The following is a 26677-nucleotide window of genomic DNA, read 5'->3' as shown; positions in this document are numbered from 1 at the left end:
AAGGAGAACCAAAAAAAAAAAAAGACTCGGATGGTTCTTATTATGTTCATACTCTTCTTGGTAATAATGTTTTTGTGTTCTAAGATTGGAGACAGAAAAGAATGATGAGCGATAAGATTTGGGGGTGGGGGGAAACGTGCAGAGAAGGGAAGAAGAAGAGTAAAAAAAAACGGGTACATCAGTTAAGTTTAGGTGTTAGTCAAGGGTTTTTTTTTTCATTTTTAATTAGGAGTAAATTGAATTTTTATTTTAAGGAAGATGTGTCCAATTTAAATCCGTTAGATTAAATTTTAATGAGGTGTCAGATGGAGAACAAAAGTCAAGTAGATCATGGTAGAGAAAATCAGAGCAGAGGATCCGGATCCATTGCGCAAACCCACTTTTACTAGCGTTTTATTGAAGATAGTTCTAATTTAATTATTAATTTCAACTACATATGCCTGCAGTTTGGGTGGGCTCCATTTGCGTTGCCCTGTACCACCGCCAGTCTTGGTGTGAGAGTGTAACGGCGGCAGCGACCGCGATGCTGCCTTTGGTGGCTTCTTGGTTGGGTTCATTCATGAATATTTTGTATATTGGATTTAAAATGAAGGCACTCTTTTGCATATCACATAAAAGAGTGTTATTAAACGAACTCTAAAATTAACTGAGTACATACTCTAGAATCTAAGTACAACATAACATTTGTTTGACAAAAAATACAAGTACAACATAACATTTGTTTGACAAAAAATACAAGTACACCATAATATTTAAATCAAATTGTAAAATTAACTAAATACACCATATTCAGTGGCGGTCCTACGTCAAGAGCTAGGTAGGCAATTACCTACCCAAAAGTTTTCCAAAAAAATTTAATACCCATATGTAACGTAGGCACTAGGCACTAGGCAGGCAAGGTAGGCATCAGCTTCCAAAAAGCTTCTCAGGTGCCCACATGATACAAATTCAACATGCTTTCACAATTTTTCATGTCATAAATTAGCAATACTTATCCAATATGAAATGATTATTCATATTCCTCCTAATTCCCAAAATATATTTTCCACGCTCCCTCACAAATATTTTCAGACCCTCTTGTATTTGGTTGGAATTTATTATGATAATTTTAATAAAGGGTTACTTATTTTAATTTATATTTCTTTGGTTTGTTATACTATATTTCTCTTTTGTACTCAAATTTCAAGGTTGATAAATGAAGAAATATGTTGTCATATATAAATTGCAAAAATTGTTGTCATATGTGGGGTTGGAAAAATTGTAATGATGGATATATTTAAATTTATATATTTTTTTATGTGCAATGGGTAACACATCATAATATTGTTTATAACGACCTCAATTTTGAACAAACAACTAAAGTTTAAAATTTAAAACATCACTACTCATAAGACAACTGATGCCTATAACTAGAAGTAGCATAAGCACTATTGGTTTTTGTGATGTTGTAAGTCAAAAAATGCATTAGTGCAGTATAAACCGTATTGTTCAGAAAATTCTGATGCTCTAAACCATATTAATTAGCATAAGAACTATTAAAAGGGGGTCAACATTTTTTTGGCACACATAAGGAACTTTAGGACTCCAACTTTAGCATCGGTGTTTATTATAAAACTGATGTTACAAATATAAGAAGGTAATGTTATAGGCAAAGGTGAATAATACTAGGAAGGGTAATTTGGCAATGGATATCATCCGTTACTAAAGGCAAAATTTGGCATAGTGAATTATTATAAGCTCTTGTCAAGTTATTGACCCAAAAAACAAAGCTCTTGTCAATCTTTGTATGTAAGTTTTTGCCTACCCATGTTTGGAATCCTGAATCCATCATTGACCCTATTTAACTACCAAAAATACCATTGATACACCATAATACACTATCACACAACACAAACCCATACAGCTCCTCAATTGCACTTCTGGCACGAGCAATTCTTCACACTTCGTGTTTTTTTTTTCTTTCTGTTTTTTTCGTCACCACAACTCACTTTAACATAAACAAACAAATAACATCCAAAAGAATCAATGATAAACAAATCCTACAAGACAGTGAGCTATCTCATCTCAAAATTGTTGTATTGAAAAAAGGAGCTATAATAAAATAATTACCCACAAATGCAAAAACAACGACCAGTATTATTAATTAAAAATGCAACCAAAAAACATATCTAGAATAGATGAAATGGGAAACCAATTCTTTTCTCTGAGTCAGCATTAATTAATTAATTTAGAACATGAAAAACACTAGACATATTCAAGCCAAGCCACTTGAGCTCTGTCTCTCTCTTTTACTTGTCTTCTTCGCAATTTTCCGTCTTCTTCGAAATGTTTTGTCCAATCGCTTCTGTATCCGCTTCTTCTTCTGCAAAGCCAACTGTCATACAACAACAATCAAAGATGAAAAGTGAGTTACAACATTTCCAAAGAAGCTATTGTGGCCTGCATCCCAACCCAAACATTGACATATCAACTTGATTTTACATATATATATATATATATATCAAACATGAATCACTTTGGATAATACATTTGACCAAATTTTACTTCCTCACCTGCTGCTCTTCGAAATTCCTCACCTCCTCCTGTTCCTTTTCGTACATATACTCCCACATCTGCAAAAATCCAGTACAAAATTGTTTCAGTACAAACTATAGCAATTTTTTGACTCCATAAACAATCCCTCTGCATATCACATTAGAATAACATTCTTAAAGATGACCAACAGAAGCTGATATCTCCGGAGCAAGACCTAGATGACCTTGTGTTGTGTGTGTCTAATAATATGAATAATAAGGAGCCCTGCGAGAGAAAACAAGGCAAGCGTCGAAAGCTCTCCTACAACAATCAGATATTCAAACTCCGGTCTGATTATAACATTTGCAAACAAGATATTGAATTAATGCCTCTTAACATTGGCAGCATATTTACTGGATGACATGGATGACCAGTGAAACTAGATGTATGTTTCCATGACACGGTTCATCAAACAGATATATGAATAATAGACATCTGAAAAGCAATTAAGGTGCTAAATATACACACCAAGATAAAACAAAATGGGGAATTACTTACTATTTTACCATATCAGGCTCATAGTCAACCAACAACAATCAAGAACTCAAAGAATATTTACAAACAAGATGCTAATAACGTATACCAAATACATGGTTATTATTTCCTCACCTCTTGTGTCCACTCTTGAGAATTCTCAGGGATGGATGCCTCGAATTCCTCAAGATCACGAGCAGCATCCTACAACAATCATAGATGCAAAATTTAATTCCAAAGTGATATTACAACGTTTACAAACAAACAAGAAGTAAAGGCATGCATCTCAACATCGGGTTATCTACTTGATTACATAGATGACCACCACATCATGCTTTGACTCCTGGAATTAAAAATCCCCCTATATATCGAATTCGAATCACTTTGTTTTACTCGATCAACGAACCCAGATGTTTCCAGAGCAGAGAAAAAGCTTTTGTATGTGCTTAATATGCAAATAATAGACCTCACAAAAACAACTGAAGTGCCAAATCTTGAAAAGAAGACGAGGAAAACTGGGAATCATACTGGTTATTACCTTATCAGGAATGGTTGTACCAACATCTAAACTAGCAGCATAATAAATAAATAAATAAATAAAAAGAGCAGAGAAAAGGAAAAGACATACCCAACTTGTATAGAGACAAGTGACAAGTTTAGTTAGGTCAGGATCTTACCGATTCAAGACTTGCAAACATTCTGCAGATGGACTTCATAGCCCTATGACGCTCCTCCTCCGTGTCGCATACTTCATTCACAAAATCTACAGTAGGTTCATGAAGAAAACCAAGAACAGACTCGGCATACCTGCAGAATGGGAAAGAGGGGAAAATCATATCATACATGAGGACACGTTAAAACTTACAAGAATAGAGGCCAAACTAAATGAGTGAGGATTTTTACTCGCTCGAATCCTCCTCTCCCTCCTCCTCCTCCTCCTCCTCCTGCTGCTGCCGTCCAGAAGGGTCGTCTATTTTCTTCTCTATCTTGAGATTTGACATAAGGGGCCAAACTAAATGAGTGAGGATTTTTACTCGCTCGAATCCTCCTCTCCCTCCTCCTCCTCCTCCTCCTCCTCCTGCTGCCGTCCAGAAGGGTCGTCTATTTTCTTCTCTATCTTGAGATTTGACATAAGGGGAGGTAACTGAATGGCAAATTGGATAGAATTTTTTTTTATAAAAAAAAACCAACAACAATCATACTTTTAAGTTTATTGAAAAAAGGAAAGAGAGAGAAAGAGAAACGCATGCATACAGTATCAGTTGCGCCAGACAGAGCATTGCTTTTTTTCATCACAGTCTCGATTATCTCTAAAACGACTCGTAGCGACTCTTTACTCATTGTTTCTTTCTTGGAACGAGCGAGGGAGCGACGGGTTGAGAGAAGAGAAGACAAATCTTTTTTGGGGTTTGATGCCTGTGTCTGTGCCTTTAACCTAGGTAACCAGGTCTCCAGGTTATCCATTAGTATTACCCAGGTTAGGGTACTACCCAGGTTAGGGTACTACCCTGGGTAGGGTTACAACCTAGGCCCTAGGGTCCAGGTAGGTTAGGACCTGGGTAACCCCATAACCTGTTAGGGGAACCAGGTTATTACCAGGTAGGGGGCCCTACTAGAAGACCCTATGGGTGGGTAACCAGCCGAGTATTAACCAATATGGTTATCCTCTCCCCTGGTTAATACCCTAAGCTACCCTAGGGTAACCTGGTTCCCTGGTTCCCTAGCTATTAATTGTTCAGGTTATCCTAGCCTAGTAGGGTTAGTAACCAGGCTAGATATTATATGGTAACCCAGTAATAAGGCTAGATAACCCAGGTTTCCAGGTTATCCATTAGTACTCTGGGGCACACTAGAGGCTTTTAATACCCTCCTAGCCTAGTAGGGCCCCCTATTAATACCCTATTAATAGGACCTAGGCTGGTAACCAGGGTAATACCAGGCCTGGTTACCCTGATTGAGTTACCCTACTAGGTTAGGACCCTAGGACCTCCTAGGGCCTGGTATTACCCTCCACAACACCCACATTACCTATATTAATACCCTAAGCTACCCTAGGGTAACCTGGTTCCCTGGTTCCCTAGCTATTAATTGTTCAGGTTATCCTAGCCTAGTAGGGTTAGGGAACCAGGCTAGATATTATATGGGCCTAGGGCCTATCCCTCCTAGGGTAACCAGGTTACCATAGCTACCCAGGTAGCCTTATTACCTAGGTCCCATATCATTAACCTAGGGCCTGGTTCCCTAGGGTAACCTGGGTAATACCACGTATGGTCAGCCTAGGACCATACTCCTAGGACTCTACTTTAATTATACTTGGGTCCTAGGACCTGGTCCTAGCCTAGGACCTGGTTAAATATTTAAATATGGTCTCCTAGGGCCTCAACTATGGTAGCAAGGGTAGGGTTCCTAAAGGGACCCGATTATATAACCTCAGTTCGTAGAATTTATAGTGAATTCTAGGTTACATTTGGCTAGACCATAAATGCTATGACCATGTGTAGTTATATGGTACCATTACGAATTCATATGATAAAATTAGAGAACTTTATATCAATTATGAATTCCCTATAAATTCACAAATTCATGGCTAGTTATATACACGTGTGGTTACACCAAATTCACTTGAGTAAATTTGGCCTAGTAATATTCATCATTCTCTATGAATATATGAACATGGCCATATATTGTAAATACACAGAATGTTTATTGATTGAGTTCAATTATGTTCAGTTTTATGTTCATATTCACCACCGGTATTGAGGCAATTTTCTCTCATTCAACTACCACGCTATTGAGTTTAATATTTTCTCTGTATCTTTCCTCACTAGCCTCCCTGCACGCGCTTCCGCGCGTGCGAGAGGCTTTTTTAATCACGAGCGCTACGCGCGACTTACAAAGTTTCGTAAATATTTTTTCGCAATTGTATTTATATAGATGTCCATTTCAACAATTTTATATTTTAATCGCGCGCGTGTGATAAATCGTCATGTTAAGAGTTTTCTTTTATCGCCTGTATTTTTCTAGACGTCCATCTTAGCAGTTTCTATTTTTTCTTTCATAGTGTGTAAACTTTTAATCGCGCACGTGTGATATATCATTGTCTTAAAAACTGCAAAGATGGACATCTAGAAAAATATGAGCGATAAAGAAAAACTTTTAAGACGACGATATATCACACACGTGCGATTAAAATATGAAACTGTTGAAACAATTGCACGTGCGACATCTATATAAATACAATTGCAAAAAAATATTTACGGAACTTTGGAAGTTGCGCATAGCGCGCGATTAAAAAAAGCCTCTCGCACACGCGGAAGTGCGTGCAGGGAGGCTAGTCTAATGAACTTTAAGAGCTAGGGGGATTCTTATTCAATTAATTACCGACACGTTAATCTATATATATAAATATTATCCAAAGCAAATCCAACATTAATAGGAAAATCTCAAATAATTTAAATAAAATAATATTTTCATTCTACACAACATCATAGTTTTAGATGATGGACATAAATATTTACATAATATGCACATAGGAGAAAGACATGCAACAATCAAGACCACTTGTGTCACCCGTTCCTCTCTAATTGATCACTTTTTCATTGTCAATCTGTACATAAATAACATGAGATGAGACCAAGTTTAAACATATACTTTTAAATTTTGACAAATTTTAGCATAATTTGGGAACATGTATACTCACCTTCAATTTTGATAGTTTATCCTTTGCTACATCCCTACTCCAATTATCGGAAGAAAACTGTACCAAAAATAGTGTCATTTTCAAAAGTCAAGAGACAAAAGGAAAATCCTTTCATTTCATTATAAGAAGCCAAGTTTAACAATAAAATAATTAATAATAAATTTCTAGATGTATGTCTCAACAGTTTGTTTTTTTCTTTCATCGCATGTAAACCGTTGTAGTGGCATTCTTTCATTGCATGTAAACCGTTGTAGTGGCATTCGCAATTGCTCTGATGTGGAAACTTATTTGAAGCCTATGTGCTATATTGGTGGTTAAACCTCTGGATTGGAAATATACCAAATTTACCGTGTTAAAAAAATTTCTCCTTTTTTTTTAATTTTATTATTTTTGTTTCATTTTCTTCCTTTTGTTTCTCAGCAAAGGAGAACAAATGATCATTTCAACTGTTGTAGTCAAACAAATTCTTTGATCCCATTGTTGTTAGGAAACAAACAACATTTAATACAACACATAATTTTTTATGAATATAACTAAATTTCAAGGCTGATAAACCTAAAGAAGTTGAAGACCCACACGTGCAGCCGATCTATCTACAACAACAATGAGAGAACAATAACTCCTGCACAACAATTATCGTGGGTTTGATAATCCATGAAGCCAGTAGCAAAAGAAAACTTGAAGTATAATGAAGAAAAAAAAAAAGGAAAACCTTTCCTCCCTTTTCCTCCCTCCCACTCTATTTTAATTCCTGTAGCAAATGAATCCCCTGAGAAATAAAAGAAAACCAAAAAGAGGGATAAAAAGAAGGCATCAAACCAAAGCGTCATAAAAAACAAACCAAACCAAAAGAACTGAAAACTGGAGAGAAGGCAGAGAAATAAATGTATAATTAAAAGCTTTTTTTATTGAGCCTATTAAATGTCAAATGTCACAAAATGCACAAAATCATGAGAAAGAGAATTACCTGAGAGGATTGGTGAATTAGTTAGACATCACGATTTTGTACCCCAAACCCAAACATATGATTCTGTATTCAGAAGGAATAAAACCATGAACCAAAAAAAATAAAAATAAAGCCAGACTAAGCATCCAAACAGATATATCACTTAAGTGGTGTAATGAAAACACAGAATAAACAATTATTTCAATGTAATCGGTTTTGTTGAAAGCAGCTCACCAATTCCTCTGCAAGCCTCCTGCACTTTGGGAAGTTGAACCCCCCTTGAAAACCTACAATGTTAACAATTCACATTAAGGAACGAAAGTAAAAGAAAATAGCCATTTGAACGAAATTTGAAACAGATGCAATAACTAATTGCATACGTCTTTATTTAAAACCAATCTCAATACATCAAGATTGCATACGTCTGCTTGAACATAAAAGCCTCCAGCTGCTGTCTTCTTTGTCACCAATTTAACTATCAAAGAAACAAATATCAGCATAAAAAGAAACAAACCTCTAAAAAGAGAAGAAACACAGCCACAGCCAGTAAGTCCTTTAGCAGTTTTCCTCCCCTTGAACTCCCTCCATCTCTATCATCCTCATTTTGCTTTTAATTCTTCTACCAAAGGAATCCCAGGAGAAAAAAAAGATAGAAGGAAAAAAATCATAGCATAATCTGTATACATGCGGTCCTCCTCGTCTTAGAACCCTTTCACCCCGTTCACCTTCCTGGCTTGGGTTTCATATCACAGTCATGGCCAAAAGAGATGTTCTCAGCTACCAACTGCTCCACATAACCAAGTGAGCAGGGGTTGCAATATCCACAATATACAACATATACATATATATCTATATAATAGTAGAAATATAGCAACAGTAGTCATTGTCATCAGTTTAAGACAATCTATAAGTTATGGCAAGTTTAAATCTCAATTATATATGAAGAGCCAACAATACACAAAAAGAGGGTTGCATTTCCTCGAATGCAGTAATTTATATGGATGAAACTATTTTTCATTCTTACAAAAATGCAATCATTGCAGCAAACATAAACAGATTGGCAAAAAAAGAAAAACAACATAAACAGATTGCTTCTTTATATAACCTGAGAAGAGAACCAAACAACGCACTCAGTAAGGAAATAACATAATAACAAATACACAAAATTTGTGATGAAAGAATAACAAAACCCACCATTTCATAAAATGAACGACCAAGGAACAAATATGAGACTTGTTGCAACATCTCTCTGTTTTCTCTTCAAAGTATTCTCTGCAAAAGAGTGAAGAAAAAAAAAAACTCCACCATGTCATTTGAATTCGTAGAACAAAACCAAATACATTTTATCAAACACCTACCCTGCGAATTAACCATGCGAGTAAACACCTACCCTATTCTTGGAGTTGCAGCAACTGTTCTTGAATAATCAAGAATCCAAATATAAGTTGAATAACCAAACTTTCATTCATATCTTAAATTTCATACCTACCATTTCATATAGCAAATAAAAATCAATCCGATAAATGGTGAGCATGCAGCAAAAGGAGTAAGTTTCTCAAAACTCTCTTACCCACTGTAATTTACCGTTTCATTTGGACATGGGTCTGATATGAACACAAAAGCCATGAGAACCGTTCAACATACACGATAGAGAAATACGGAAAATCATCAACAAACACCTTTCCTCTAAAACCTTCTCTGAACGTGAAAGATCTCAAAACCCAATCAAAGAAAGAATATAATACAAATAAGAAAGAAAGATCTGTTAGGCTTACCACCTTCTAAAACTTTCAGTTGAAATCATAGGTGTTTAATTCTTGGAGATGCTGGGAAGTAACCCAATTAAATGAGAAATTTTCTGAGGAAACCAAAACAACAGTAAAAGAGGGATAAAAAGAAGGCATGCATCAAATTAAGCGGGGAAAACCTGGGAAATTGGTGAAGCTGGCAAGGAGCGTTGTGGTTGTTCCCAGCCGTGGTTCTCTATTTTTCTGCTCCTCTTTCTGTTTTTCACATTGTAAGAAGAAAGTGTTAATTATGTAGTCAATTAATGTGTTAATTATGTAGTCAATTAATGTTTGGCACCTACTATGTTTGGCACCTACAATATTTGGGGGGCTTGACTAGGTTGGTTGCCTAACTTGGTTGGTTGCCTAACTTGGGGGGCTTGACTAATGTCTTAGGAATTTGTATATATATGTGTTGATTGTAAGTAATGAAACATAAGTGAAAAATCAGAAAATATTCTACAACTCTCATTCTCTCATTCTCTCTACACTTTCCACTCTCTACTCTCAATATTCTCTATGTTTTGGCATGGTATCAGAGCCTAATGGCTAATCCTTAAGATCCTCTATCAAATTGAGAGTCGTTGGCGTTTTTTCATGTTGCTGTAAATTCTCTTGTTTCCATTAAATTTCCTCTCTTTTATTTTTATGGGCAATAAGTCCCTTGGCCACGATGGCCTAATTTGTTTCATATGGGCAGTACGTTCCTTGATCACCATGATCTCTTTCCTCCGTGAGCCTCGTCATCGCTCACCGAGCCATTTCCTTTCCTCCGCGAGCCTCGTCACCGCTCGCTGAGCCTTTTCCTACTCGGCCTTGTCTCTGTCATGCCGAGTTACACTACTGCCGTTGTTCCTTTTGCACAGCCACTCTGGTGTTTGCATCATCTCTCAAGCTCTAACGAGCTTCCTTATGTTTTTTCTTTGACTTTTCTGCTGGTCTCTATCTTCTTTGCTGCTATCTTGAGCTCTCTTTCTCCTTCTCGTTTTTTAGCACCCTTTCTTTGTCTCTCTTTTTTTTGGTGGGTTCCTTTTTTGTTTGTTTGTTTCTTATCACATATTGCCTTTCTTCATCATTTCCTCTTGTGCCCACGTGATAGGTGTCTTGCTTGTTACATTCCATTTTCTTAATACTACTATTCTCTTTTTTATGGTTTCTTTTCTCACCACCAATCTCATACTTCTTATTTTATTCCCTTTTATTTCCTTAAATTATTTCTTCCACTCTATTTCCATCCCATTTTTTGTCTGGTATATTTCTTCTCCCTTGTTGCCTTTCGCTTTTCTCGGTGTTACCCACGGGTGTTTTCTCCTCATCTCTTCGTTCTCATGCACACCACATTTGTGCTTAATGTTTTGGTGGGTATCAAAGTTTTCTGTCTACCCATATATATATATATATATATATATGTATGAAAATCTTTGCTACCTCTTCTCTTTCACGCCAATAACTTGGCTTCCTTTTCCCTTTATTTTATTGACTTGTTTTGCACCATATGCCTCTTCCTTTTTTCAACAACTCTTACACTTGTCAACGTCACCTACCCTATCTATACAATATTTGTCCCTTTCTCTCTATGTGTGTATACACATGTCATCCACCTTCATTCATTTTATTTCTTCTTTCTTTTTGGGTTGTTGCAGACTCCTCTCCATCTTTTATTCCTTTTCTCCAGTTGTCGGCTGCCCATCTCCATTCCACCTATCCTTGCATTTGTTTCTGCCACGAGACTGACATGTTTGAGTCTCTTTACTATTATTTCATTTTCTCTTCTTCCAAATCTCGACCCTCTACCAGTGTCAGATTTGAGGGGGAGATAGATGCAACTTTATTTGGGTGCTGCAACTTTATTGTCATTACCCGTGTTGCTTTCTCCAAATCTCGACTCTCATACGTCGTCGGATTTGAGGGGGAGTGACACTGCTACTCATCTATTCCGCTGCAATTCAGTTACCTATCTGCCATGACTGATTCTTCTACATCTGAGCTTCAGTCAGCTTCTGTTTCTCAAGTGCCACTGCTTTTATGGTTCTGACAACCCCTTCTCTTCAGGGGGAGAGGAGGAGTGAAGAGAAGTTGTGTCTGCAATAATGGAAGTATTTGTGATGCTGCTAGTATTGTTGTTGTTGCCTACTATATTGCTCTTGCTGGTGCCAATGTCTTAGATTTCTCTCACTGGTGCCAGTGCCACTGATCATATGGCTCCATCGACCCCTTCTCTTCAGGGGGAGAGGGGGAGTGAAGAGAAGTTGCCTCTGCTATTGCTACTGCCACAGTTGTCTGCCCTGCCTTGTCTTGCTGGTGCCAGTGGCTTATATTACTCTTGCTGGTACCAGTGTTGCTCTTGCTGCTGTTAGTGTTGTTGTCTCTTGTTGAGGACAGTGTTGTTGTTGCTTCTACCGTGTTCTTGCCTTTACCGGTGTGTTTCCGATGTGATCATGCCCGTTGTCCTTTGCCTTTGCTTGGGTTTGGTTTGCCTTGCCTTTTCTTGGGTTTGGTTTGCCTTGCCTTTGCCTTTGTCTGTGTCCTTTGCCGTGTTCACAGGGTTTCTGTGTCCTTTACCTTACCTTTGCCGTGTTCACAGGGTTTCTGTGTCCTTGCCGTGTTCACAGGGTTTCTGTGTCCTTTACCTTACCTTTGCCGTGTTCACAGGGTTTCTGTGTCCTTTGCCGTGTTCACAGGGTTTCTGTGTCCTTGCCGTGTTCACAGGGTTTCTGTGTCCTTTACCTTACCTTTGCCGTGTTCACAGGGTTTCTGTGTTCTTACCGTGTTCACAGGGTTTCTGTGTTCTTTGCTTTGCCTTTGCCTTGTTCGCATGGTTTATGTGATCTACCGACCAACCGGCTGCACTTGGATTTGGTGTTGCCACCGACAGACCGAAATGATTAACTTCGATGTGGCCTTTGCTCCATGTGTGGCCCACCATGTAGTGGTCCCACGTGAGGGGGCATGTTGAAGTGGATCGACATTTTATTAAGAAGAAGCTCGATGCAGACATATTAATGAAGGAAGTGTCTTGTTATAGCTTTCCACAACTCTCTTGGCAAGTTGGGCATTGGTGATATCTATGCACCAACTTGAGGGGGAGTGTTAATTATGTAGTCAATTAATGTGTTAATTATGTAGTCAATTAATGTTTGGCACCTACTATGTTTGGCACCTACAATATTTGGGGGGCTTGACTAGGTTGGTTGCCTAACTTGGGGGGCTTGACTAATGTCTTAGGAATTTGTATATATATATGTGTTGATTGTAAGTAATGAAACATAAGTGAAAAATCAGAAAATATTCTACAACTCTCATTCTCTCATTCTCTCTACACTTTCCACTCTCTACTCTCAATATTCTCTATGTTTTGGCAGAAAGGCCTATGATAATTGGGTTTGAAGGAAGTGGTGGGCAAACTGAAAGGAACTGCTACTGGAACTGCTCTTAGACACGATGAGGCCGAAGAAACTGATAAGAAGAGCAACTGCTCTGGAGTGAGGGTCTGTACCTTTTTTCTTTTCTTTTTAATTTTTTTAAAGTTATGCGTAATTGTTCTTTTACAATTATATCCTGCTTTAATTAAAATAAGTGCGTTTTAATATTAGTTTACCAAGGATATTTTCGGAATTTTTGAATGTTTCACAATTCCCTGCCTTTTGCTTTATATATATAGATATGGGTCATGCTAGGGAGACCAACTTACCAACTCGTGTACCAACTCTCTAATAGAGGTGGAGCCCACCAATACAATGGGGCCCACGCTCTATTAGATAGTTGGTACACAAGTTGGTATCCCAAGTTGGTATCCCTAGCATTTTCCTATAGATATAGATATAGATGCCTCTTTTTATTTATTTCTGCCTACTTTGGCTGGTAGGGGTAAGAAGGAATTATTTCGGTCTGTTAGCATCGTCTTAATGGAAGGAATTATTTCAGTCTTTTTTATATATTTTCTGATATTTGATTTGCTTAGTTTTCTTAGTTGAGAGGGTTTTCCTCTCTTGATATATATAAAGGAGTTGAGAGGGTTTTCTTCTTTTCACACACACAGCAACCTAGAGGTGTCAAACGGGACGGGCCAACCCAGCATGGCACGAGCCCAGCCCGTTTAAATGAGGCACGGCACGGCATGAGCACGAATATTACGAAAACTTGGGCCGGACTGGGATCAAAAAATAGGTCCAATGGACTGGGCCGGCCCATGGCCCGACATGGGCTTGGCTTGGCCCGAGCCCGCTTCAAGCACGGCCCATTTAGCTTTTTTTTTTCTTCTCAAAAAGTCAAAATGCAATAATTTGACATCTAATGTCATTGTTTATATGTTTTTTTTTAATCATAAACATATATTTGATGTCTTTCATTTTAGGGAAATTACTTGGGTCCTTAATTAATTAAACATATCAACTACAAATTAATTAAACAACATTGGACTTGATATCTAATCAATACATATGACATATACGCTTCTCTTATAATCAAAGTAAGACATTTCTTCACATATAAAATAATAAGTTGTTTAAAGATGAAAAGTTGAAGTGGACTTTGTGGAGTTGGACACTTTTTGCCCTCCGCCCCTTCATATTGTTTGGATGTTTGATTGATTAATGTTTTCAAATAGTTCATCATTTCTTGCCTCTAATTATATTTTTAATGTTTATAATTTCAATTATCTAGTGGAAAAAAAAATCAAGTGAAAAAAAATCAAATTAAATGGGTTGGTTCTTGGGCCCGAGTATGGCACAGCACAAGCTCGGCTCGGCCCGTTTTAATGTGGACATGGGCTTTGGGCCAGGCCGGGATCAATGATTTTATTAAATGGGCCGGCACGGCACGGCCCGATAAATTAAATGAGCTGGCCCGGCACGATACGAAAATGTTAAAAGCACGAGTTTAAATGGGACGGGCCGGCCTAGCACGGCCCGTTTGACACTCTACACCAACCCTTACGAATTAAAGTACAAGCTAATTAATTTATTAATTAATTATCTGCCTCAAATTATACAATTTCCTACCTTTTTATGAGGTCAGGAGATTTATTGTGAACAATCTCAATTGAAAATTTGAATTTGGAATTAAATCTGAAAAGATCGTAAATTCTTCACACTTTGTTTTATTTTAACATAAACAAACAAATAACATCCAAAAGCATCATTGATAAACCAATGCGAGAAGATAGTGAGCTATCTCATCTCAAAATTGTTGTATTGAAAACGCGGCTATAATCAAATAATTACCCACGAATGCAAAAACAAGGACCCAATATTAGTAATAAACCAAAAAACATATCTAGAATAGATGGAATGGGAAACCAATTCCTTCCTACGAGTCGGAATTAATTAATTTATTCAGAACATGAAAAATTCTAGACATATTCAAGCCAAGCCACTTGAGCTCTCTCTCTCTCTTTTACTTGTCTTCTTAGCAATTTTCCGTCTTCTTCGAAATTTTTTGTCCAATCGCTTCTGTATCCGCTTCTGCTTCTGCAAAGCCAACTGTCATACAACAACAATCAAATATGAAAAGTGAATCACAACATTTCCAAAGAAGCATGCATCCCAACCCAAACATTGACATATCAACTTGATTTTACATATACAGATAGATCACCATATTCATAGACTCTTGGAACAATCAATCCACCTATATATATATATATATATATATATATATATATATATCAAACATGAATCACTTTGGATAATACATTAATTTTACCAAATTTTACTTCCTCACCTGCTGCTCTGTGAAATTCCTCATACTCTCCTGTTCCTTTAAGTACATATACTCCCACATCTGCAAAAATCCAGTACAAAACTGTTTCAGTACAAAAACTATAGGAATTGTTTTGACTCCATTAACAATCCCTCCACATATCATTAGAATAGTATTCTTAAAGATGACCAGCATAGCCTTGATATTTCCAGAGCAAGACCTAGACGACATTGTGTTGTGTGTGCCTAACACATCATTTGTGGTCTGTCTAATAATATGAATAATAAGGACCCCCGCGAGGGAAAACAATGCTCATGGTCAACCAACAACAATCAAGAACACAAAGAAGGTGATTGCAACAATATTTACAAACAAGAAGCTAATAAAGTATACCAAATACATGGTTATTATTTCCTCACCTCTTGTGTCCAGTCTTCAGGATTGTCAGGGATGGATGCCTCGAATTCTTCAATAGTACGAGGAGCACGCTACAACAATCATACATGCAAAATTTAATTCCAAAGTGATATTACAACGTTTACAAACAAAAACAAGAAGTAAAGGCATGCATCTCAACACCGGCTCATCTACTTGATTACATAGATGACCACGAACCCAGATGGAGATTTTTCTGGAGCAGAGAAAAAACTTTTGTATGTGCTTAATATGCAAATAATAGACCTTAATCTACTTTCATTAATATTAAGTGATTTATTAGATGGCAAATCTTGAAAAGAAGACGAGGAAAACTGGGAATCAACACCTAAACAAGTGCACAACTTGTTAAAGAGACAAGTGACAAGTTTCAGTTACCGATTCAACAAGTGCACAAAATCTGGAGATGGACTTCATAGCCCTATGGCGTTCCTCTTCCGTGTCGCAATGTCTCTTCACTGACCTTTCAAAGATGTCACGACTTAAACCAAGAAAATAATCAGGATACCTGCACAATGGGAAAGAGGGGAAAAATCACATCGTACATGAAGACACGTCAAAAATTAGAAGAATAGAGGCCAAACTACGTGAGTGAGGATTTTTACTCGCTCGAATCCTGCTCTCCCTCCTCCTCCTCCTCCTCCTCCTCCTGCCGTCCAGGAGCTTCGTCCGTTTTCTTCTCTATCTTGAGATTTGACATAAGGGGAGGTAACTGAATGGCAAGTTGGATAGGACATTTTTTTGTGAAAAAAGCCAACGACAATCATACTTTTAAGTTTATTTTAGATTAAAAAGAAAGTTAAATACTGAAAAAAAAAAAAAAAAAAAAAACGAAAGAGAGAGAAAGAGAAACGCATGCATACAGTATCACTTGGGCAAGACAGAGCATTGCGTTTTTCCACCGTTCGGTCGAGCATCTCTAAAAGGACTTGCAGCGACTCGCTAATCATTGTTTCTTTCTTGGAACGAGCGAGTGAGCGATGGGTGGGAGAGAGGAGAAGACAAATCTTTTTTAGGGTTGGTTGGAGAAGAAGACTTCGCGTTTTTCTTTTTTGTTGGAAGAACACTCCACCGACTTACACGCTATTATTAGTATTACCATGGACAAACCTGTCCAGTTTTTAAAATAGGGCCCAAGACCAAACACACGTATTGTTTTAAGTTTAGTATTAAAAATAAAGAAATTTACGGAGATTGCCTCTCAACCTCTTCTGCAAAAGAAGGAAATCCCCAAAGATAGAAATCGAAAAGCCATGGATTTTTCAATTGAGAATGGCTACCAGAAGAAAAGGAGGAAGAACTACAATCACCAATCGCCATGGTACCCCCTCTCTGTCTCAGATCGAGTTGATATATATATATATATATTTTTTGTTCCTCGCATATCATGGTGAATCTATGCTCTTGCATGAACCTACTGCTAGTTTGGGCATTAACCTTTTGATCGAATTCATTCCAAAGTATATTTTGAAATGTTGTATATACTTCAACAATTCATTCCAAATGGTGACACCATGTGAGGTCTCCTTCGCTAATTGAAAAATCAAAGGATAGTGATGATTTGTTGGGTAGTGAATAATATGGAGGACAAATGTTTAAGGTTTTAATTGTATATAGTTTAGCATCACAAATTATGAATGAATCGTTTTATGTTGTGTATTGAAAAAGCTTGTGATGCAGGAGCATCCATCCTAGCCAAAAAGGGGATTATTCAATTAATTTTTTTCCTATCTTAACTAGGATTTGATTTAATTTCTTGTTTTGTGAACTTCCTTTGCCAAACTGACAAATTTAACACTTCCAAACCAGTCTATCAACATCTTTGTACATTATGATCAATCACCATAGCCAATATGTTTTATCCCTACTGAAATGTCCTAATCTATTACCACAAAGCTCCTTGATAATTTGTTCACGAAACAATCCCTCGGAAATACACAACAAATTACCTTTAAATAAATACCCATCGGAAATACACAACAAATTGCCTTTAAATAAATACCCACCAAGTATTCGAAATGGATGCATCTTTCAATCAGTAGGACTTTAGAGTTCAAATTCTATAGAGCTGAAATATGAATCTATAACATACTGATCTTTAAACCCCTCAAATCCAATAACTTGAGTACTCATCTTAGTTAACAACATATTCCTTATGCCCAAAGCATCTTCAACTTTGTTATTTAGAACCCCCAGCCTTGTACAGTACTTGAGAGAAAAGTTGAATGCTTGAAAGTAGGAACATCCGAGAAGATAATCTCATCTAAAAATTGTTGTATTGAAAAACGGGGTTATTATCAAATATTACTCACGAATGCAAAAACAAGGGCAAACCAATTCCTTTCTCCGAGTCAGCATTAATTTAATTAATTTTGAACATGAAAAATACTAGACATATTCAAGCCAAGCCACTTGAGCTCTCTCTCTCTCTTTTACTTGTCTTCTTCGCAATTTTCCGTCTTCTTCGAAATGTTTTGTCCAATCGCTTCTGTATCCGCTTCTTCTTCTGCAAAGCCAACTGTCATACAACAACAATCAAAGATGAAAAGTGAATTACAACATTTCCAAAGAAGCTATTGTGGCATGCATCCCAACCAAAACATTGACATATATCAACTTGATTTTACATATATAGATAGATCACCATATTCATACTCTTGGAACAATCAATCCACCTATATATATATCAAACATGAATCACTCTGGGTAATACATTTGACCAAATTTTACTTCCTCACCTGCTGCTCTGCGAAATTCCTCATATCCTCCTGTTCCTTTTCGTACAGATACTCCAACATCTGCAAAAATCCAGTACAAAACTGTTTCAGTACAAACTATAGCAATTTTTTTGACTCCATAAACAATCCATCCACATATCACATTAGAATAGCATTCTTAAAGATGACCAACAGAAGCTGATATTTCCAAAGCAAGACCTAGAGACATTGTGTTGTGTGTGTCTAATAATATGAATAACAAGGAGCCCCGCAAGCAAAAACAATGCAAGCGTCGAAAGCTCTCCTACAACAATCAGATATTCAAACTCCGGCCTGATTAAAACATTTGCAAACAAGATATTGAATTAATGCCTCTTAACATTGGCAGCATATTTACTGGATGACATGATTGACCAGTGGAACTGGATGTATGTTTCCATGACACGGTTCATCAAACAGATATACGAATAATAGACATCTGAAAAGCAATTAAGGTGCTAAATATACACACCAAGACCAGACAAAATGGGGAATTACTTACTATTTTGCCATCTCAGACTCATAGTCAACCAACAACAATCAAGAACCCAAAGAAGGTGATTGCAACAATATTTACAAACAAGCTAATAACGTTTATCAAATACATGGTTATTATTTACTCACCTCTTGTGTCCAGTCGTCAGGATTCTCAGGGATGGATGCCTCGAATTCCTCACGATTACGAGGAGCCCCCTACAACAATCATAGATGCAAAATTTAATTCCAAAGTGAGCAGAGGAAAAGCTTTTGTATGCGCTTTATATGCAAATAATAGACCTCATAAAAACAACTGAAGTGCCAAATCTTGAAAAGAAAACGAGGAAAACTGCGAATCACACTGGTTATTACCTTGTCACGAATGGTTGTACCAACATCTAAACTAGCAGCATAATAAGTAAATAAATAAAAAGAGCAGAAAAAAGGAAAAGACATACCCAACTTGTTATAGAGACAAGTGACAAGTTTAGTTAGGTAAGGATCTTACCGATTGAAGACTTGCAAACAATCTGCAGATGGACTTCATAGCCCTATGACGATCCTCCTCCGTGTCGCATGCTTCATTCACAAACTCTACAGTAGGTTCATGAAGAAAACCAAGAACAGAATCGGCATACCTGCAGAATGGGAAAGGGGGGAAAATCATATCATACATGAGGACACGTTAAAACTTACAAGAATAGAGGCCAAACTAAATGAGTGAGGATTTTTACTCGCTCGAATCCTGCTCTCCCTCCTTCTCCTCCTCCTCCTGCCGTCGTCCAGGAGGGTCGTCTGTTTTCTCCTCTATCTTGAGATTTGACATAAGGGGAGGTAACTGAATGGCAAATTGGATAGAATTTTTTTCATAAAAAAATCAACAACAATCATACTTTTTAAATTTACTGAAAAAAAAAGGGGAGAGAGAGGGAGAGAGAAACGCATGCATACAGTCTCAGTCGCGCCAGACATAGCATCTCTTTTTTTCATCAGAGCGTCGATCATCTCTAAAACGACTCGCATCGACTCGTCAATCATTGTTTCTTTCTTGGAACGAACGAGTGATGGGTGGAGAGAAGAGAAGACAAATCTTTTTTAGGGTTGGAGCGTCTTGGAACTTCTTGGCGTGAGTTTTTTTTTTTTTTTTTTTTTTTTTTCGGGTTTGGGGTTTTTTGGAATTATGGTAAAGTAGTAAAGGTATTTTTGGAAGTTATTAAGAGAAAACAGGAATGGGAATCGTATCGACTACTCCCCCCTAGGTGATCTGATACCCAGTTTTTAGGGGATGTGATTACGGATTTTGAGGTGGGGCCCACTTATTTTTTCATTCCTGATTGCAAGTAAACGCAGGGGAAGTTAGGAATGGAAATCATTCCCTTTCCTCACATACCCATTACTGATACGTAAACATGCCCTAAATGGTTGGGAGTGAGGCCTTCAGATTTAGAAAAGTACAAAATTGATGTGGAAGGCAATGAATTCGGAGATCATGCTGTCACTATGGCCAAAAACTTATTGGAACAAGATTTTGTGAAGATGGACGACAATTGGGTTAGTGAGATAGAAAAGATGTTGGAGATCGGAAAGAGCATAGATATTGAAAGATTGCATGCCAAAGGGAGTCAATATTTGTCAATGAAATTCTTGGCACAAAAACTAGAATCAAAGGATTGGATATAGAGGAATAGTATATATGCAAAGGCGTTCAAGGAGTGTGTTGGCTTTGCTGGAGGACTACTATTGTTACTTAAGAATGGTTCAAGCCGCGAAGTAGCTGCTTGTGGACTTATTGTTTACTATGAGCGTTGTTAATTCTAGGTAGAGTGGAAAGCTTAGATGTATTTAATTAGTATTATGAGGTTAAATTCATTAAGTTGCAGAGTTATGATTTTTTTATAAGTTTCCCAATTCTGCATGTAAAGACATGGAATAAGCAGACATTTCCAACCATATATATGTAAGAGTTTCAACAATATATAACGTGGTTCCCGATATTAATTTTGACTACTAAATTGAGCACAATTAATGTTGAACACAAAGGGTGAGCACAAGAACCCATTGTGGGGTGGACCTGGATGCAGGAAATATTAGTTTAAGTATGCTACACCATTTTAGCCGATTGTAGCAAGCAATTAAAGTATGCACATTGTTCCGAACACATAATTAATGGTAATAGCACCGAATGATGATATATAGCATATGTACGTCCAGGTACTTGGCCATACGATGAAGCACAAGCTTGTACTCCTTTCCTCGAAAAGAAGTGATACAATATTTCTTTCTTCCTTAGCGCAAGCTACGTACCTCTATCATCTTTAGTCAATTCTTATTGTTCACTCTTTGTTTTGTGAAATTAAAAAAAATTACGACATGTGTATCTAGGGAATAGTCGCTTCAAAGTGAATTTGTATTGAGGTTTTATTCTGGAACTTCACCACCCTCAAGGCAGCTTGTTGGCACAGCTAGGCTGGCTGCTCAAACTCATGCCATTTGAACACCACCAGTAACTTCCAGTATTCTAGCTAGGTCGATTTAATAACAGGAGTGTCAAGATGCGAAGCTCTTTTTCCGATGAACGAGAGTGAGTTACTGAGAACCCTGAGATGTTTTGGTTTTGGTATACAAGGATGCAGGGACGGACCCAGGAATCTTAGCTCGTAGGGTCATAGTGTAAAAGTTCAAATTTTTTTTAAAGATTAAAATAACATTGAAAATGAAACTATAGTACATTAATTCATAATTCATGTAAAAAACAACATTACAAATTACAATTGGCCACGACGAGGTTTCATATTTTGAAAACGTAGCATTATAGCTTCATTTTCAATACAATCAAAAACATCCTTCTCAACGTAAACAAGTAAACTATCACTCAACCATTGATCTCCCATTTTGTTCCGAAGTGGACCTTTGATAATATTCATGACGGAAAATGCCCTCTCAACTGAAGCAGTATCAACCGGTAAAACTAGAGCCAATGTAATAAGCAAATACACATAATTGAATGCTCGATGCATCCTTGTCTCCACCATTTTTTTTTGCAAGATCACCAATCCCTTGCAAGTTAGAGAAATCACTACTCGAACGCACATAATGAATATAAAGCTCAAGTTGATCTTCAAGTGCCAAAAGATCCTCATCCGAAAAGTCTTGAGGATAAAATTGAGCAAGACGACGTAGCTTTTGTTTATCAAAAGCTTCAAATGAATCATTCGGACTCAAACATGCCAAACAAATGAGCAACTCAGTATTTACCTCATTAAAACGATCATCTAACTCCGTAAGTTGCTCATCAATGACATAAATAAAGAGCTCCACACGATAATGATGACGATTTGTCTTTATTGGAGCATTACGCCTTGACCTCCCTGGAAGTACGAATGCCTCATCCATGTTAGGAACATCAATATGATGTTTGTCACAAAATGAAGACACCTCTTCAACCAATGCATCAACCCCATTATTCCTCATACAATGTAGCTTTTCCTTGCATGATTTCACCAAAGCCATTGCATTAACAATTTCTTGATCTTTCTTTTGCAATGCTTGTGACACATCATTTGTGAGTCCCAATATAGCTTTCATTAAGAATAAGTGAAACACAAACTGAAATGTAAGCATTTCCCTTTGAATCTTATTTGCTTCACCGGCACTATCATTAGGATTATCATCAATAATCATTTGAAGCACATGAATCACAGATGAAAACATGAAAATGATGCTAATAATGGTACCGTAATGTGAGCTCCATCGTGTGTCACCGGCACGTATGAGACTTGTTTCTTGATGCAAACCTCGCCCCGTTATAAGACAATCATTTTCAAAAGCTATCACAAGTTCTTCTTGGAGTTGTGCTCTAAGTGCATCACGCCGCTTACAAGATGCTCCAACATGGTTAACCACACTATTAGTGGTTGTGAAGAAAGAGGCAATATCAATATTCTTCTTTGCTACAGCAACAAGTGCTAGTTGAAGTTGATTAGCAAAGCAATGAACATAGTATGCACATAGTATGTGAAGAAAGAGGCAATATCAATATTCTTCATCCACCAATATAGAAAAGAATCTATCTTTTAAACCACTTATGATAACATCAAGTGTTTCCCCCGCACATGCATTGACAATATCTTTTTGAATCTTTGGAGCTACTAACTTGAGATTGCCCGGAGCATTTTCCAACACAACTTCTTTAACTTTCTCATCATTGTCTGCAAGGAATTGCAATAGCTCCAAATAATTTCCCCTAGTGCTTGAAATGGCACTTTCATCATTTCCACGAAAAGAAAGACCTTGTCTCAATAGAAACTTAGTGCACTTGATTGATGCAATTAAGCATCTTCGATATGCCACACGAGCTTGTTTGGAGTGTTTGCTCACAGCCGTTTCAATATGTGTATTTTGATTCATCAAATTTGTAGCAGCTTCTCTAGCTTTATTATGAACACTACCAACCGGTCCAACATGCACCTTCATTCTTTCTCTCCCTTTCTTCCAATTCTTAAACCCTGCTCCAGTGAAGGCTTCGCTACCCACTTGTTCAAAATTGGATTTAAAGAGATAGCAATAAAGACAAAATGCAGCATCTTTAGATACACTATACTCCAACCAATCAATTATCAAACCATTGGAGAATGAAGCGTCGATTAATTCCGGAGATATTACTTTGTGGGAAAGAATGACCTCTAGGTTGACAAGGTCCTTTTTGTAGATATGCTCTTCGAACATCATCTCTAATATTAGTATCATACTCAATCATACGAATTCTTAGTCCAGGGTCTGCCTGTAGATTAGCCAAAACATCATCTGACTCACATTGTCTTGAACTTGCAGTTCTTGAACTACCCACATTATCCGAAGGAAGAAATGAACAAAGTTCCATTTGCAAGCTTGGTAGGGTGTCTCATGTATGCAATGGTGTGCACACGCCCCGACTTAGCCCAAGCCGTAAGTGTGGTGTCAAGGTACATGGCGAATCCGGGCAAACAACATTGGACAGCAGCAAAATGGATTCTCAGGTACTTGAAGGGCACCAAGAGGATTGGGATATTGTTTGAAAGACAACAAGGAAAAGCATGTGTGTCGGGGTATGTAGATTCTGACTATGCAGGGGATTTAGACAAGAGGAGATCCACCACGGGATATGTCTTCATGTGTGGTGAAGGACCGATTAGTTGGAGAGCGATTCTACAATCGGTTAGTGCCTTGTCTACTACAGAAGCGGAGTATATGGCGCTAACGGAAGCTTCAAAGGAAGCGGTGTGGCTGAAAAGATTGGCAAAGGAATTCGGGATTGCCCAAGACTTGGTGGTGATACAAAGTGATAGTCAAAGTGCTATACACCTAGTAAAGAATCAAGCATTCCACGGAAGATCAAAACACATTGATGTTCGGTACCACCGGATAAGAGATTGGGTGAATGATGGAGACATCAAGATTAGGAAGGTTCATACAAATGAGAACGCTTCAGATTGTCTCACAAAGCTAGTCACAACAGCAAAGTTCAAGCATTGTTTGAGCTTGCTCAATCTTGTTACATGCTAAAGATTGAGGTGGAGTTCTTGAGAGTTATCGGGACGATTCTCAAGACATTACAGATGTCCTGGAAGGCAATGATGTCCACAATGAGTTTTAGGCTCGCCAAGGTAGAGATTGTTGGAAAATTGGCTCGCATAAAGGATACTAAATCTTGGACTAGCGACCGGTCGCACGACATTTGCGACCGGTCGTTTCTTCACAGAGTCGAAGTCTGGAGCTAAGACAACTCGCGACCGGTCGCCAGCTATTTGCGACCGGTCGTTTTCAGGCAGAGTCGAAGTCTGGAGCTAAGTCGACTCGCGACCGGTCGCCAGCTATTTGCGACCGGTCGTTTTCAGGCAGAGTCGAGGCCTGGAGCGAAATCTTCTTGCGACCGGTCGCAAGCTACCAGCGACCGGTCGCCCGACACATGCTGTTTCGAGTTTGCACTGTTTCTCAACAGTTTCTTTAGTGTGCTATCGTTTTCTATCCACTTGCAAGGATATTTTAAGTCACTTCTGACTTAAATGAAAGGTGGCAAGTTGCTGGGAAGCAAGGAGAGCAACTTAAGGAAAGATATTGGCTTGTTTCAAGGTGTTCCTACCTTTATTGGGTAGCTGAACTTGTAGCTGTCATTATCAAGCCCTTTGCCTGCCCAAGGTGTGATCTACTTCAGTAAAACAAGGGCAGAACGTGGGAAGATGTGATGATGCTTTTCTCAAGTGCAAGGAGTTGTGTATTTGAGATAGAAAGGAAGCAAGATAGCATTAGTGTGAGGAAAAGTAGCTGGAAACTAGTGAGTCAAGTAGAAGAGAGAGTTCTCAAGTGTATCAAGGTGTTGAGCAAGGGTGAGAGAGAAACAGATTGTGAGAGTAGTGTTCTAAAGGGGTTTTTCAGTTGTAAACCAAAGTTGTAACCTATCTTCATTAGTGAAATTTCTCAAGGGGATCACCAAGAGGATGTAGGCAAAATTTGCTGAACCTCTATAAACACTCGTGTCATTTGTACTTGGTTATTTTCTGTGTGTGTGTGTAAGACTCATCCATCATTGAGTCTTGTCCAAAGTCCATCAACAACAAGGTCTAAAGGGGAGTGAATTGGTCTTTATTCACAACAATGGGTTCCTTTCTCCGAGTCAGCATTAATTAATTAATTTAGAACATGAAAAATACTAGACATATTCAAGCCAAGCCACTTGAGCTCTCTCTCTCTCTTTTACTCCTCTTCTTCGCAATTTTTCGTCTTCTTCGAAATTTGCTGTCCAATCGCTCCTGCTTCTGCTTCTGCTTCTGCTTCTGCAAAGCCAACTGTCATACAACAACAATCAAAGATGAAAAGTGAATTACAACATTTCCAAAGAAGCTATTGTGGCATGCATCCCAACCCAAACATTGACATATCAACTTGATTTTACATATATAGATAGATCACCATATTCATCTGACTCTTGGAACAATCAATCCACCTATATATATATATATATATCAAACATGAATCACTTTGGATAATACATTTTACCAAATTTTACTTCCTCACCTGTTGCTCTGCGAAATTCCTCATAGCCTCCTGTTCCTTTTGGTACATATACTCCCACATCTGCAAAAATCCAGTACAAAACTGTTTCAGTACAAACTATAGCAATTTTTTGACTCCATAAACACCTCCGCATATCACATTAGAATAACATTCTTAAAGATGACCAACATAAGCTGATATTTCCAGAGCAAGACCTAGACGACCTTGTGTTGTGTGTGTCTAATAATATGAATAATAAGGAGCCCTACGAGATAAAACAATGCAAGCGTCGAAAGCTCTCCTACAACAATCAGATATTCAAACTCCGGTCTGATTATAACATTTGCAAACAAGATATTGAATTAATGCCTCTTAACATTGGCAGCATATTTACTGGATGACATGGTTGATCAGTGGAACCAGATGTATGTTTCCATGACGGTTCATCAAACAGATATACGAATAATAGACATCTGAAAAGCAATTAAGGTGCTAAATATACACACCAAGACCAGACAAAATGGGGAAAATGTTACCATCTCAGGTTCATAGTCAACCAACAACAATCAAGAACCCAAAGAAGGTGATTGCAACAATATTTACAAACAAGCTAATAACGTTTATCAAATACATGGTTATTATTTACTCACCCCTTATGTCCAGTCGTCAGGATTCTCAGGGATGGATGCCTCGAATTCCTCACGATTACGAGGAGCCCCCTACAACAATCATAGATGCAAAATTTAATACCAAAGTGATATTACAACGTTTACAAACATGTTGATTTTTGGTATAAAAC

At 37.7% G+C, this 26677-nt stretch overlaps 3 protein-coding genes, 1 long non-coding RNA gene and 1 pseudogene across 10 annotated transcripts; all 5 read right to left on the bottom strand.

Moving 5' to 3' along the window:
• Nucleotides 1-2134: 2134 nt before the first annotated feature.
• Nucleotides 2135-4530, bottom strand: LOC110757434 (uncharacterized). Its single transcript, XM_021959029.2, has 6 exons — nucleotides 4303-4530; nucleotides 4083-4192; nucleotides 3726-3855; nucleotides 3184-3252; nucleotides 2553-2612; nucleotides 2135-2374 (listed from the first exon to the last, which is right to left on the bottom strand). Exons 1-6 carry the CDS (start codon nucleotides 4510-4512, stop codon nucleotides 2255-2257), a joined length of 699 nt encoding a protein of 232 aa, XP_021814721.2. The 5' UTR covers nucleotides 4513-4530; the 3' UTR covers nucleotides 2135-2254.
• Nucleotides 4531-7182: 2652 nt separating this feature from the next.
• Nucleotides 7183-9723, bottom strand: LOC110760071 (uncharacterized). 7 transcript variants are annotated; one of them, XR_015826607.1, is made up of 7 exons: nucleotides 9622-9723; nucleotides 8889-9520; nucleotides 8209-8478; nucleotides 7929-7981; nucleotides 7716-7778; nucleotides 7461-7517; nucleotides 7183-7370 (listed from the first exon to the last, which is right to left on the bottom strand). It is a non-coding gene; the product is annotated as an uncharacterized LOC110760071 (long non-coding RNA). The 7 variants fall into 7 exon arrangements; XR_015826611.1 differs by having other exon boundaries at nucleotides 8209-8799; nucleotides 8889-8966; nucleotides 9085-9717; XR_015826609.1 differs by having other exon boundaries at nucleotides 8889-8966; nucleotides 9085-9717.
• A 5014-nt stretch (nucleotides 9724-14737) lies between these two features.
• Nucleotides 14738-16686, bottom strand: LOC110757538 (uncharacterized). The gene is made up of 6 exons (XM_021959190.2): nucleotides 16480-16686; nucleotides 16222-16328; nucleotides 15995-16124; nucleotides 15601-15669; nucleotides 15203-15262; nucleotides 14738-14961 (listed from the first exon to the last, which is right to left on the bottom strand). Exons 1-6 carry the CDS (start codon nucleotides 16564-16566, stop codon nucleotides 14842-14844), a joined length of 573 nt encoding a protein of 190 aa, XP_021814882.1. The 5' UTR covers nucleotides 16567-16686; the 3' UTR covers nucleotides 14738-14841.
• Nucleotides 16687-17912: 1226 nt separating this feature from the next.
• LOC110757446 (uncharacterized) lies at nucleotides 17913-19887 on the bottom strand. The gene is made up of 6 exons (XM_021959042.2): nucleotides 19801-19887; nucleotides 19584-19687; nucleotides 19358-19487; nucleotides 18997-19065; nucleotides 18355-18414; nucleotides 17913-18134 (listed from the first exon to the last, which is right to left on the bottom strand). The coding sequence occupies exons 1-6, from the start codon at nucleotides 19885-19887 to the stop codon at nucleotides 18015-18017; spliced, it is 570 nt and encodes a 189-aa protein (XP_021814734.1). The 3' UTR covers nucleotides 17913-18014.
• Nucleotides 19888-21804: 1917 nt separating this feature from the next.
• LOC148292683 (uncharacterized) lies at nucleotides 21805-23728 on the bottom strand (annotated as a pseudogene).
• Nucleotides 23729-26677: the final 2949 nt, after the last annotated feature.

The sequence above is a fragment of the Prunus avium genome, chromosome 8 (genome assembly GCF_965620075.1).
Source record: "Prunus avium chromosome 8, drPruAviu1.hap1.1, whole genome shotgun sequence".
NCBI classification, from domain to species: Eukaryota; Viridiplantae; Streptophyta; class Magnoliopsida; order Rosales; family Rosaceae; genus Prunus; species Prunus avium.
This window is presented reverse-complemented; position numbering and strand designations above follow the sequence as displayed.

Excerpts from the sequence above, each read along its gene's own strand:
- LOC110757434 (XM_021959029.2), bottom strand. The coding sequence starts at position 4,512 with ATGGATAACCTGGAGACCTGGTTACCTAGGTTAAAGGCACAGACACAG. Across the intron at positions 4,193-4,302 it reads TGTCTGGCGCAACTGATACT|TTACCTCCCCTTATGTCAAA; the intron begins GTATGCATGCGT and ends TTTGCCATTCAG. Across the intron at positions 2,375-2,552 it reads GGAATTTCGAAGAGCAGCAG|TTGGCTTTGCAGAAGAAGAA; the intron begins GTGAGGAAGTAA and ends GTTGTATGACAG.
- LOC110757538 (XM_021959190.2), bottom strand. The coding sequence starts at position 16,566 with ATGATTAGCGAGTCGCTGCAAGTCCTTTTAGAGATGCTCGACCGAACG. Across the intron at positions 16,125-16,221 it reads GGAGAGCAGGATTCGAGCGA|GTATCCTGATTATTTTCTTG; the intron begins GTAAAAATCCTC and ends CCCATTGTGCAG. Across the intron at positions 14,962-15,202 it reads GGAATTTCACAGAGCAGCAG|TTGGCTTTGCAGAAGCAGAA; the intron begins GTGAGGAAGTAA and ends GTTGTATGACAG.
- LOC110757446 (XM_021959042.2), bottom strand. The coding sequence starts at position 19,887 with ATGATTGACGAGTCGATGCGAGTCGTTTTAGAGATGATCGACGCTCTG. Across the intron at positions 19,488-19,583 it reads GGAGAGCAGGATTCGAGCGA|GTATGCCGATTCTGTTCTTG; the intron begins GTAAAAATCCTC and ends CCCATTCTGCAG. Across the intron at positions 19,066-19,357 it reads TGTTTGCAAGTCTTCAATCG|GGGGCTCCTCGTAATCGTGA; the intron begins GTAAGATCCTTA and ends TGATTGTTGTAG.